This window comes from Toxotes jaculatrix, chromosome 4 (assembly GCF_017976425.1).
Source record: "Toxotes jaculatrix isolate fToxJac2 chromosome 4, fToxJac2.pri, whole genome shotgun sequence".
Taxonomy (NCBI): domain Eukaryota; kingdom Metazoa; phylum Chordata; class Actinopteri; family Toxotidae; genus Toxotes; species Toxotes jaculatrix.
In genome coordinates this window covers 13,176,588-13,190,707 of record NC_054397.1, presented here as the reverse complement: position 1 = coordinate 13,190,707, position 14,120 = coordinate 13,176,588, and the positions used below count along the sequence as shown (strand labels likewise).

Sequence of the window (14,120 nt, the reverse complement as noted above, 5' to 3'; positions counted from 1 at the left end):
CCCACAATGATTCACACACACACACACACACACACACACACACACACCATACAAAAACACAGAAAGAGACACACACATAGATACATACATTTACACAAGCACCGTGCAGATACGTCGCCCCCGCATCCTCCGGCAGCGCATGCATGCAGCATGCACTTGTCATGCCCCATCTGAGCATAGAGAAGAGAGCAGGGACGTAGGGTCGGCGTCGCTTTCTATATTTAACTCCAACTGGAGAGAGCCAGGGCTCAGTGGAGCTCACTGCCTCTGTCTCTCTCTGTAGTAGCTATAACACCACAAGCTCATCTTCGTTACAGTTCTACCGCCGTAACGCACCGGATAGGACTAAGTGTGAACAGGTAAGAAGGCTTCGTAAACATAAGGAGAAGCTGGAATAACGTTTAAAAGGTTAAATTATTTACTGTGCACTTTGGGAGTAGCGCACACTAAACGCACTGGCGTTGCTGCGTGCGCAACCTCGTGCGTAAAAATAACTTCTTCCGTGCGTAAAATTACGATAACCGGTACAAAATGAGTCTCGTGGGGCTGCGCTCTTTGGAAATCAAATCTAGTTTTCACTTCCGTGTACTGTTCTGGTGTAGAACACCGACCTATATTGCATGCTGCACTGTGCCGGCTGATTTAAGTTGGGGATTTATTTATATTGCAAGGTCAAGCATAAGGTACGTAAGCAGCCACTTTATTATTCAATAATAACGTAACGTGGTCGTTTTGGTTCTATAGGGCTTATAATGTTAATCGCTATGAACATTTACATCTCGTCCCGCTATTATAATGCACTGACGTAAGTGCATGTACCGTTCCCCACTCGTTTCTCATGCAAATATTCCTTCCTGCCACACCTCCGTCTATCAGTGATGATAATGTGAGTTTTGTTTGTTGATTATGTAGGGCAGGGGACGTCAGCTGGACCTCTGTCTCTCCTCTCTCTCTGACACACACTAGTGACCAAATGTGATCCTCATACTTGACATGTCAGGCGTTCGTTTGCGTGTCCTTGAGACTAAAAGTCTAGGTCAGTAGTCAAGTCATGCTTTTCTGGTTGGGTAAACACCAGGTGGTCACTTGGCAGTACCCTTTAAATGACCCTCTGGCCACCACACCAAGACTCAAAAGCTGGTTCACATGTCCGGGGAAAAATATTCTGCCTTTATATAGATGACAAAGTTGAGCATACATTAAACAACATTAATTCTAAAGTTCAAAATAAATGTCATCACAAAATATTTGCTTATATTACTTTGAAGTGTTAGACAGTAAATGGAATTAGTGTGTGCTTGTGGCTGCTAACTATTGCTTTTAAAGGTCTCTGTTCTCTATCTGATGTGTTGCAGGTAAAGTGGAGGCAGACAGCTGCCTCTGGCCACACAAACCATGGAAGGAATCTACTTTGAGGTGAAGCCCAAAAGAGATGAACCGCGCAGGCCAGAGAGCTCTGAGAAACCCCGTTCTAGTCTAACTTCAAACCACCACTCATGTCCATCATTTTCATATCTCAGATCATCTGCACCATGTCCTCAGAAACTCACCAAAGCTAGGGAGACGACTGCAGCATGGGGGGGAAAGGTGGAGGAAGAGGGAGAGGAGGAGGTGGAAGAGGAGGTACGATACAAACTGACATTGGTTGGTTCTCTGCCGGTCCACCACCTCACCACCATGGCCATGCTGCCCTGGGTGGTGGCTGAGATCAGCAGGTCTCGGCCTGCAGAAAAGGATCCAGGAGTTGGACAGTTGGACCCTTCTACCTCGAATCAGACGGTTTTTCTATGTGTGTCAGCATCATGGGTGCGATGTGTGTCCGTTCTGGGAGAGGGAGTAGTCTGGAACCCTCTAACACACACAGTGCTGTTTGAGTGTCGTCCTCACCAGGTGACTAAGCTAATTCACAATAGCCAGGAGCCCAGCAGCTTCGGCTGCCTGGTCAGAAAGACACCAAACTGTGCCTGCTATGTCTTCCAGAGCCAGGACAGCACCAAGGTAGGCATATGTGGATGTGTGTGTGAATCAGATAAAGAATGAAGACTAGTGTCTCGGGCTTTATATGTGATATACTAATAGGAAAGAGAAAGTATATTGTAAAACAATTATATCACTATATCACAATTATAACTCATATTACAAACATGAGGGAATCTCTACGCATTTGCTTAATCTGAGCTCAGACAATGCCTCAGCAGACAGGACAACTGAGACCAGATAGAGCTGAGTTATTTTTTTTTAAAAGGTGCACATCATGAAGATGCTCTAAATATAACCATGTGCTCCAGACCTAATCCTCACTCCAACTAAAAGAGCTCCAAAGGCAGCAACTCATCTGTCCTCCAACGGCAGGTGCACTGCGCAAATGAATGCAAAAATAATTTTATAAGTCAAGGGGAACATGTCAAACACGAGCACATTTACACCATCTCAGTTTATAAAAGTTCATGTCAGATTATAAGGAAGATTAGAGTGACATGGGAAACATGAATCAGTCTGGAAACAATTTCCTCCTTATATTTAATGACAAAAAGCTGCCTGAGCCTTCAGCGTGACCGCATCAGTATTTATTACGACATCCCTCTGAGAGAAACTTGATCTGGCCTTGACACAGTTGCAGCCAATGTACACTGCGCTTTAACTCCATTCAGCAACACAAGTTGTTGAATGGAGAACACCGACAAACATTACAACAATACACTCTCCCGGTCTGCTGACCAACACCACCCTGCACTGACCTCTAATCCTTTCAACTCTCCTCCACATGGCTCTAATGTGCCAGTGGCACGCTGTGTGTGTGCTGTGAAGCTGCAGCTGGTGTCAAAGTCAGGCCAGAGACATTTGATAGCCTCTTCATCGCATGCCATGACCAACATACCGAAGACTGAGAAGAGCTTGCCCAAACAGGGAGATGGAGACAATGAAGGATATTAGCTGAGAGATTAAGTGAATCAAAGATGGCAGAATATATCAGCACGACCTTGACTTTTTCTTACTCTGAACCACATGCATGCACACATGCCTGGGTTCACATAACAAATACCTGCATAAGTTTCAAATATATGAACAGCCAGCATGAACTATGTGATGTATTGTAAATATAACTGAGTGTGTGTGTGTGTGTGTGTATACAGGCAGATCAACTGTACTTGAGCATGTGCACACAGGCTGTTCACATGCTTCGATGTATGCGGTGTAGGCATGTGGTTCTGTTTGTGTGTGTGTATGTTTTCTTGATCGTCAGTAAACGAGTTTGCTTTACAACAGCCAAGCAGGATGTAGAACCATGTTACCATGGAGACCACTTCCTGTGGCCCAGAGCCTGTTGTGGTTCGTTTACGGTGGAGTTTGTGTGTGTGTTGTTGTTGTTCTCTCTCTTTTCAGCCACTCCAAAAATGTGATGGCGATGTGAGGCTGGCCACCTGTCGCTCTGCCTCTGTCACACTGGGCTTAGACACAAACACACACACACACACACACACACACACACACACACACACACACACACACACACACACACACACACACACACACACACACACACACACACAGTTATATGCATGCTGATTATGAATGCAATTCTTGGGCACCAGCGTGTGGCATATTGAATACCTAGTCTGTTGTTAACACTGCTTTCTCTTGAGTTTATTAGATGTTTTTGGCTACCAGTAAGTTCTTCTTTAGTGCAATAAAAGTGCATAAACCATAGCAAGCTAGAATGGGAATTGGGTGTAACTCTGCCTCTCACAGCCAAAACCACACACGCCATCAAACCTATAAACATTTTCTACAGGAAACACTGAAGCACACACACACACACAAAATCACACTCTGCATGAGTGATTACTGTCACAATCACGTTGGGGAGGGCACTGGAAAAAGACATTTTCATGCAGATTAATTTTCATCTCAGTTTCATGCAGAGCACACAGTCAAGTGTTTGTTCTCCGGCTCACATTCAAAAGAAGAGCTACAGGAGAGGCAGGAGAAATATATGAGTATATTTCCCTCAGGTGTTTTGAATCATAAGTGGCATGTTATGGATCCTTGCGACATTAAATGTGTACTTCATTATCTATCATGAAGTTAAAAAGTAGTTTCTGAAAGTTACAGATACACATTTGTGCCAATACAAGAGCATTTGTTGGTGTAGGTGTGGTAGAGATGTGATTATTTGGACTGTGACATAATTTGATAGTTTAATGCAAACATTTTGAAAGGCCTTCTCCAGTTCCAAAACAGTACTAGAGTACTGATGGTAAAGTGCTACCATGATTTCTTCTCTTTGGTCAAGGTGCCTCTATGTGAGTTAAGCCACAATGGTGAAAAGATGCATCTGGCAAAGAACTAAGTGGTTATCATAGTTAGGATTAAAGGCTTGGGAATCCAGTATGTCCTCACATTTATAAAGGGACAAATATACATGTGAGTGTATGTGAAAGAACGAGAAAAAGTAAGACAGCAAAGCCTGCAGAACATGGAGACTAACTGCTTAGCTTACTCGCCCAATAAATTTTTATTTGCATATAGAGATGTGGAGCATTAAGTCTGTTGTAGACATGATTTGTTTGTGCTAAAAATAAAGTATCATTAATGCATATTTTGAGCACAGCAGAAAAAAAGAACTTACTCTCTATTGTGGCAGGGGACAGAAACTTTCTCAGAGGATCTGTGGGGTTTCCCCAGTAACCACTGGGTGTCACCACTGAAGTGTTATAAAGTTCACAGCGCTTTAGTGTGAACGTTTGTTTTTAAAGGATTTTGCATTTGTTTGAAACCATATTAAACTGGGTCCTGAGTACTAATTTCGTACCATAACATGTAAATGTCCTGGTATGACAATAAAGTTCCTTGATCCTTGATATTACGAACGTGTGTTTTACTAATCATTCATTGGTCCCGAATTGGCCCTGAATTTGAAAAACTTGGTTTGAAATGTTTCTTGTATGTGGCCTACAGCAGTTTTCCAGAGGACACAGAAATATGTCCTGTTTGGAAACTTCTGGGCTGTGAACTTGGTTCCCATCTCTCGTCCAGCTGCAGTGATTCCCAAAGGCATTCATTCCTGCTTGATTGGCTGTGCTCTGTCTGCAGACAGGAAATACTGTTTATATTCGGTCATACCAAGCAAGATAATCTACACCGTGTAACGGTAAAGTGAGAACCACCCAAAAGTCTACCGCCTAAAGTTTGACTGCCCCGGGACAGGAACTGTGTCCATCCCAGTCTCTCATCGTATTGGCGGATTCAGCTGCATCAAGTTAACCGGCGTTATCTGAAGTAAACATGGAAGTATCTATATATGCCTTCAAAACAAAAGCAAAGGAAACGTGAGGAAACCCCATGTGAAGTGATTGGATTTATTTTGCTTTGAAATTTTGTTGAACGGGATGTGTTGTAGTTTTACGATAGCCAACTTGACGCCTAACCGCAGGATCCTCGGCTTCTAGGAGCAAAATCAACTTTCCAATGAAATCGTACAGAAGTGTCCCACTCTGTCAGGAACGAGTTTCGGAGAAGTAACCACTCAAGATCTAGTTTTTGTTAAGTTTATGGCGGATGGGATGAAAGCACGACTCCAGCGGCTCAACCTGTTCAACCTCAAGCAAGAATCGAAAGATGTAAGTTGAGTTTAAAAGCCGTGTCTGAGCGGAGTTGTGGAGTTTGCGTGCCATGCTAAGTGGGCAGTTAGCTAACATTAACCGTGCGTTACCATTAGCCAAATTAGCGCAAGCTGGTGTTAGCTAAGTTCAACAAGTTAGCTGTGGTTAACGTTAGCTGGGTGGCTTCAGCAGGACAGTCCTTAAATGTCCACTCACGCATTATTTTATTCATTATTGACGCCAAATGAAGTTTTCATAGTAAATACGATATGAACGTTTCCTTATTTAGCCATCTTCTTGACGCACATGCTTGTTTTTGTGCCAAATATACCTGTGTGTTTGACCGTGTAAATTACAAGTGAACACTGAGTACTGCCCTGCTTACTATGACCTGATGTCTGTCCTATGGCTCTGATGTCTGGCCACAGCTGGTCAAGGAGCTGGTCAAGTACCACACCGTAATTGGTCAAGAGATTTTTGGGTGGAAAAATCAGAGCACTAAATGGTTGGTGTTGACGAGCTGGTTGGAAAGATTGAGGATATTCTAAGCTTCTACAGTTGACAAGTTTAATATCAACCCTCTTGTTCTGTAGGAAGCTAAACAAAGTGCATTACATGAAGATGAAAATGTCTGTTTGTCAAAGTTCCCCTGAAGCTGGAAGATGAAATATTAATTGATCTCTGGTACCCCTGTGCATTTTTTGAAATCTATGAATATGTGTTGTATTTCTTGATCATTTTCTGCATTAATCAACTAAATGTTTACAATAAATGTTCAAAAATAGTAACACGGTGCCATTAACAATTGCTTAGATTCCATCTTCAGTTGGCTTATTTCGTGCCATCAACAGTCAGAAGCCCAGATATTCAGCTTACTGTCTTATATGACAAAGAATGACAGCAAATCCTCATATCTGAGAAGCAGAAACCAGAGAATATTTGGCATTTTTACTTCAACAATGACAGAAAATATCAATTGATTATAAAAAATAATCTTCAAATATTGTAAAGATGTCGCCTTCAATTAATTTGAAGGTGATGTCTTTGTTTTGTTGGACCAACAGTCCAACATATCAAAGCTATTCAGTCTGCCAAATTGAGAAAAGCATAAAATCCCCAGATTTGGTAAGCAGGGACCAGTAAATGGTAGCCATTTTTTCTTAAAAAGTTATTAAAACAAATATTCTACTATCAAAATAGTAAGCAGTTAATTTGCTGCCAGTCAACTAATCAATTAATTGATCATTGCAGCTCTTATTGTTGTTGAACTGCTACAAAACACAGTGAATGTATGCAGTTGTGGTCAGTACACTACACATCTTCACTGCTGTTGGTTATGTTTTTGTAGTAAAGTCTATTACACCTGAAACAATTTAGCCAACTAGTTGATCAACAGAAAATTACAGCTGAGAACTGATCAGTCGCTGAAGTAATTTTTTGAGGGAAAGTGGCAGAAATTGACAGGCACAGCTGCCCAAATATGTCTTTGGGCTGTTGCTTGAACAAAGACATCACCTTGAGCTCTTGGAAAAGGTGATGGACACTTCTCGTATTTTCTGATATTCTCTGACCAAATGATAAATTGACTAATCAAGAAGATAATGTCACAAGTTAGCACAGTCCTCTTTACGTCAATGAAACTGTACAGTCCATCACACTAGGGAGGGTCTCTCCTTTCTCTTCCTATCTCACGGTGTTACTCAACCTGCTTCTTAAAACAGTGAATCATTCTAGTAATAAAACGGGGTTTTTCCTTCACTAGACGCTGTTAGAGCTGCTGGTTCTGTTAAACAGTGGCTTACTGACTATCAGACCCTTTACAAAGCTGAGTAGATGAAAATCCTGTCTGCTTAGCTGCTGTAAACACAAGCCAAATGTAGGTGTATGCGAGTGCACTCGTGTGTGAGTCATGGCGATATCACCTCCAGAGCCATTGTGCTCATGCCAGGATTTCACTCCAGGAACAGGAGGCAAGTAGTTTTGAATGCCATATTAGTCACAAAGTCTGTGTTGAGCCCTCTCTTCAGCAGTCCCTCTCTTATGGTGGGTTTCATATACGTACCTTTAAGTCCTAAAGTGAGACTTAGCTTCACTGTTTGGCCTGCAGAATATTAGGGATACTAAGAAACTAGTGTTGTGAAAAGAGTTGTTTATGCTAATTAGTATCCTTTACTAGTTTTGAATGAAAGGACTAGGTTGACAGAAATTCCCCACTGTCTGCCAACTGATTTGTTTAAAGAGCTGACATTAAACCCTCTCAATTAAAACAACTGCTGGCTGTTGCAGCGTGGAAAGTACCACGGGCAGCATTTTGATTTTTGACCAAAGACATACTTTCCAAAGTGATTTGGGTTCATGATTGCCCAAATTGTCCAAGAGAGACTGTGTGGCTTGGATTTTTAATCCCCTTTTTCCTTTTTGACAGTACTCTCCTCTTGTAATCCCTTGGTCTCACATTCTTTTCCCTCCCTCTTTTTTTATGTGACTTTCCTCCCCTCTTCATGTGACACAGTCCTTGCACTGTAGTAAAAACAAGCCAGTAAACTAGAGGCACCTTCCTGTCTATATGTAACTGACAGCCTGTCCCTGTTAGTTGTCACTCTGTTTTTGTCTGTCTAGCAGTCTGTCTTTCACCTGGTCCCAGGTCCTAGCTTGTCAGCTTGTCATCCTGTGAGTGCTAGAGCTACACTCAACACAGACTCTTTCAGTGTTCTGAGATGAGAGTATTGGGGTTATCTCTGGGCCCTACTGACCTAATTTATTCTTAGTGGAGTTCTCACTCTGTCTCAGCACAGCACTTTGACAACAAGCCCCTACACTGTGTCCCTCTTATCACATTTGAATGAGTTCATCATCTCTGCCTCACTTGTCTTTGTGCTGTGAAGTGGCTCCTTAATCCAAATGGAGTGATGTCAATGTGTTGGGCTCTTGTGGCAAACCATTTCCAACCACCCAGCGACACTTCCTGCTTGACAAATGCCAAATGCCCCCCCAACACACACACTCACACGATTTAAAATGTTCACATTTCTCTCTTTTGTGCTTCCTGTCTGCTAGTGAAGCTTTTCATCAGGCTGCATCACTCCTGAACTTTGAACTTTGAGCTCTGGCTCTGCTCCACAAGCCACAAGACCCAGGCACATGACCATGGGAAGTGCAGAAGTTGGACTTTTAGTGGGCTCGTCATTGTTGTTGATTTTCTAAGCTGGCTGATGTGTCATTTGGTTTTCAGTGACATTTCTCAACTTCTCATTTTTTACCTGGTATCTCTAGTCATATGTATGCAGGTCTAGTCATATGTTAAAGCTACTCCAGCAAATTTGAATTTCAGTTTTTCTACTAGTATTGAAGTGGAGTGTGTAATGTAATTTTTCTGTGGGTGTAGCTTTTGTCAGTGCTTTACCCATTTATTCATTTGCACAGATCATTTATTACAGTTGAAACTAGACAACATGAAGTTGCCAATTCTGTAAATTTGTAAAGTTTGGGTGTAGAATTGGAGTTTCATTGATGTATTTCATCTTTCATCTTTGTTGGGCAAAACTCTTGCCGTGTCAGCCTGCTGCTGTTTAATAAACATGGGACACTATATATGGGTGTCTATACTGGAGTCCCCCACTCTTATAAATAGCTTAGACGACCAGTTAGTTCGAAAGGCAAAGACTAGAGAGAGTTCGAGGGATGTAGACATTCGTGAGTTAGTTCTACTATAGTCCTAGGGAATTTCATCAATAACGGTCTTGGTAGCTGACTATGCTCTTTATATGATATCCTGACTTTTGACCTGTTTCCTCTCTTTGCCAAACACCGAAAAGTTTATTTTGTTTATTGCACTGAATTGCAGCTTCTCTTTTACCGGCGCTACTTGTGTAACTTCCTTCTTTTCGAGGTCAGTACTACAGTAGTTCTGTGTAATTCTGGCTCGGTGAGAAAGGCTCGACTTGTTCAATGTTGTTCCTCTGTGCGAGGCCTAGTCTGCGGATCACAGCCTGAGGCTGTGTCCAGCTGCCTTCCTGTCTGAGATCAGCCTCATGTAAATGTTTTGCTGAACAAGATACTGTGTAATGTGTGTCTATAGCTGAGGCTGTTCTCTGAGGAGCAAATCCTCTCTCTTTCACTCTACTCCAAATCAGATGTTTTAGCCTTGTAGCCTTGTTGTCTATGAAAGGAAGAAAGTTGTAGGAAGGGATATTAAAAAAAAAAAAAAAAAAAAAAAGGGGGGGGGGGGGGGGGGGGGGAGGGTTATTAGAATAAGATTTTTTTTTTTTTTAAACAGTATATCTTACCTTACAGCTTATATGCAGGTTATTTTCTTTATTAATCATTGTTCTGTGAAATGTCTAAAAATAGTGACAAAAAATACCCATCACAGTTTCTCAGAACTTATTTTTGCTTGATTTCAGGACAGTTGACGTTTAATTGTATAATGAATGAATCGACAAATTGTTTCAGCTGTGCTTTCCCTTGGGTTTAAACCTTTCTCAAAAGAAGAAGCATGGAAAATATTTTAACATTTTAAAAATGTGATATTTTGCATACTAAATAGGGATGTTCATGAAACGTAGTTATGTGAAATTTGTTTATACAGAAAGGGGTTTCACCTGAAAATGCATTGGGGAAGGGAGCTGCTATGAGAAAATAGAAAAGACTGATAACATCGTCGTGGTGAGCCATTAAGGAGCACCTATCAGCCAAAAAAAGCAGAGGGAGTGAAACTGGGGTAGGTGTGCTGAAATGAGAAAAGGCTAGACATGAACAATAAAGAAAACAAATCCTCCTCCTCCTCCTCCTCTTTCTGGTCGTTCTGTTTCTTTAAAGTGAGAAGGACACAAAAGAGGGTTAAGGAGTGAGAGGAGAGGCATGAGTAAGGACTCAGTGTATCTGTTGGTTCAAGTGTTTCAGGGACTCGAGCAGTGAAAGCAGAAGGAAGAGGAAGGGGTAGATGGAGGGGGGTAGGCAAAACACAGAGTGGTCTGTTGTTAGGGGACAGATAGCAGACTCTGCTCTCATGCCAGTATGATCAAAAACAAGGAGACACTAGAAGCTAGAGGGTGTCTGGATGCTGAGGGTATGTGAGTGAAGAAGGCAGCGAATGAGTAAATGAGGCTTTGGTTAAAGAGATAGGAGACGATAGGAGATCAAGGGGATGATGTAAGGTGTATTTGAGTCTGTGGGTAAAGGGTCAGCAAACATTTTAAATGAATGACTTGTTTAATGAAAAGCAATGCTGCATCTCTGCTGCAGTAAGTAGGTTTGGAATTGGTCATTTCCATTTTTTTTTTTACCAATTAAATATACTGTTTTAGTGATTAAAATATCTACCTCTGCAAACAATCAAGATATGAGGTTTGTGCAATGTAATGCAGAGGTTGTGGTTCATGAATGATCATCATTTCTTAAGTGTGCCTTATGTTTCTCTGCTAGAATTACCAAATCTTGGACTCAGTGTATCTGCTGGACAGTGTTGTCAATGGAGTGGTGTCAATGTGTTGGTCAAAATATCAACCCTTATAGTTCTGCCTTACTGGCCACCAAGACATCAGAACATGACAAAATAATAACCTTCTTTGTTATTTGTTAGTTAGATTTGTTAGATTTGTTAGTCAACACATCTTACAACGTCAAGAAAAAATCACACCGCGGCCGGCTTTAGGTTTGTTTTGTTTTGTTTAGCTTTGAGGATTATTTAGGGGTTAGATTGGTCTCAGGTTTTATGTAGACTGTTTTAAAAAAATAAAGTCATGAGGTGCTCCTGTCTGTAACAATCCTGACCTTGATAAGGGGGGCATCTGCCATGACACAACCAGTCCACATTAAATACAGTGTCTTTGTCATTATTGTAAAGTTCAGCTTTTTGCAATCAGTGATAAAAGTTCTGTCAAGTTCACACAGTGTGCTAGAGATATTTTAAATTTGGAAAAAAGAGAGTACTGGTATCTGATACTGGTACTCTAATGACAGATAACTCAAGCGGAAGTAACAGAAGCAGTATCTGGAAAGAAAAAGATAAGTGCGTCTGTAATAGTTTCACTTTCCTTTGGTGTTTTCTTGAGAAATAATAAATATCATTGGTGATCATCTTCATACAGGTTCTGTGTAAAACAGTCGGTGTGGTACATGATCTGATCAGTGATTATGTTTCCAAATGTGTGACCATCACTGAAAAGTTTTATTCAACAAGGAAATTAACCAGTAGAACAGTAAATCAGACCATTAGTTTAATCTGTATGTGCGGGTCTTTCTATTTATAAAGCACTCTATTTAGTTAGGATCTTGCCAAAAGTATTTCTTTGGAAGTGAAGCTCTTGTTTTCAAAACGTGTAGTGTTTGTGAAGGCAGCACAGATTTAACTCTGTCTTAAAGCTTCACTTAGAAACAGTGCAAAGTAAAATCTAAAGTTTGTGAAAATTCTGTAACAAGTTGTATACAAGAGCAAAACATAAGACGCACACAGGTATGTTGACGTTAAAAGACCTTAGAGCCAATGTTTTTCTATTTGCAAGAAGTTAAATCTGTCCTCTATGTACCCACAGTAACGTCATCCCAGACGGCAGAGTTTTGGTCTGGTTTTAACAAACTAACCATCCCCTCACTCATTGTACAGCTGGCTGTGTTTCTCAGTTGTTGCTCAGTGTTCACAGGACAGCAGTGCTTTTACTTGTGTCTTCAGGAGCATATTACAAAAAAGCATTAAGAGAGTGTATGCTTTTGTAAGGCTGCTGCGTCCTTTAAATTTGTTAGTGCACGAAAAAGTCAAAAAGTCTGAAGAGGTCAAAACTCCAGTAACAACACTATTTTTAGATCAAGAACTCAGATGTTGGTCTGATAATAAAGTTGTACACTTGATCTCCCTGTCACCCTAGTTGCACCGTATGACTAAATTTAAAGGCGGGACACTTTCAATTTAGTCATTCTGATAGGACTTTGTCACAGCAGACATGCCGACATGTCGTAGCAGGAAAAGCGCAGGTGTATTTAATAACTTTAACGATGGCTGCTTTCTGCAGAGCAGGTCCTGGTAATGTGCGTAGTCAGGCTAACCGAAAAACGCCCAAATGTGCAATCCCCTTAGAGCATTTGATTGTTGTTATCAGTCCATTAATGCGTAATCAAACTTTTAATGTTTTAGCTGTTTGAATGTTGCCATCTGTAACGCTGGGAACGCTGGGAGCTGACACACTCATCCAGAGCAGCTTGCAGTCAATGGAGAAAACAAGGACCAAGTGTGCCGGCGTGAATTGTTTTGATAGAAGAACAGGAGTGAACACACCTCATACTGAGGCAAGACGCAGCAGGACCTGGCTGGATGTGTGCCTGTGAGACTGCAGATTTTGCTGCTGCTCAGGCATTTCACATTAATGACGTCACTGATGTGTGACTCAACCACTGCTTCTCCTTAGCTCGTCTACTTCCTCCTTTTTGTTCCTCAGCCTCATACACTGCCAGTGTGGTTTAGCAAACTGGGCCCACGATAGCAAAAGCATGTGCACTGTATGTTGGCAACCCAAGGTTATAAGGATGTTGTGTTGATGCTGATGCTGATGTTGTTGTTGTTGTTGTTGTTGTTGATTTTGTTGCTGCTGCTGTTTCTTTATATACACAAACTCAATGGACAACAAGAGTGCTAACTTCCTACTGAGACTTACCCTAGGTTCTTTTATTTTTGTGTTGTGTTATTGGAGCTTTAGTTCTGAGTGTTTGTCAGTGAAGAAAATAAACAAGTTCTGGCTACAAGACAATGTTCAGCTTGCTTTCATTGTTACAATAATAATGACTAATTGTCATGACCAATTTACAAATCAAAAGGAGCATGTGGTGCAGTGAGATGCCATGTTTGCGGGTTCTTCCTGTGTTGCAGATGCTTTTATTTTGAATGACTGTGTAGATGATACATGCTGGACGTTGGATGTCAGTTTTTTCAGCTACAGCCTCTGCCTGTTACAGCATCATTATTTATGCTTCACCATGCATAGCCACTGCTGCATTGAGCTGGGGGGTGAGACATGGTCATGATCAAAAATACACTCTGTGCTTGATATCATATTCCTTTCACACTGACTCAGATGTAGATTAAATGATTAACGTCCATCTATTATTGCCTGTTATCAAACCCAGAGTAATGACTACATTGAATATGTCACAAATGCCATCTCAACTGTCACCAGCTTTAGTGTGATTGACAAATGAAAGCTGTGTATTCAGTGCATTTCTGTGTGACTTTCTGTTTGTAACACATTAAGTATTTGGATGTATAAGGCTGGCTGTTCGCCTTTTGCCCTGAGCCTGACTGTCCAACCTCGCCTAGCTTCTTTTTAAAACAATTTTTAAGCACGCTTAAGCTTCAGTCTGTCCATTGCTTGTCTGTGTTTAAAACTGGCACAAGCAATGTGTCAGACCGCTTTAATGGTGATGGAAATCCTCTGTTAGTCATGGAAAGAGTGGTTACAGAAAAGGATTTTTGTCTGAGTGAGCCCTGAGCTACGGTTCATTTGTTCTAGTCTGTCCTCATTCAACCCT

At 41.3% G+C, this 14,120-nt stretch overlaps 1 protein-coding gene across 4 annotated transcripts in view; it reads left to right on the top strand.

The window, feature by feature from the left end:
* Positions 1-246: 246 nt before the first annotated feature.
* The window catches only part of tbc1d1 (TBC1 (tre-2/USP6, BUB2, cdc16) domain family, member 1), a 46,884-nt gene continuing 33,010 nt past the window's right edge, over positions 247-14,120 (top strand). For 2 of the 4 annotated variants that reach the window (XM_041035625.1, XM_041035623.1), the window contains exons 1-2: positions 589-683; positions 1,356-1,998. In XM_041035625.1, coding sequence (XP_040891559.1) covers positions 1,396-1,998 — 603 coding nt within the window. In that variant the 5' untranslated portion in view covers positions 589-683; positions 1,356-1,395. Of the gene's footprint in view, positions 360-588; positions 684-1,355; positions 1,999-5,349; positions 5,622-14,120 lie in introns of those variants that run through there. The other 2 variants (XM_041035624.1, XM_041035626.1) reach the window with 2 other exon arrangements.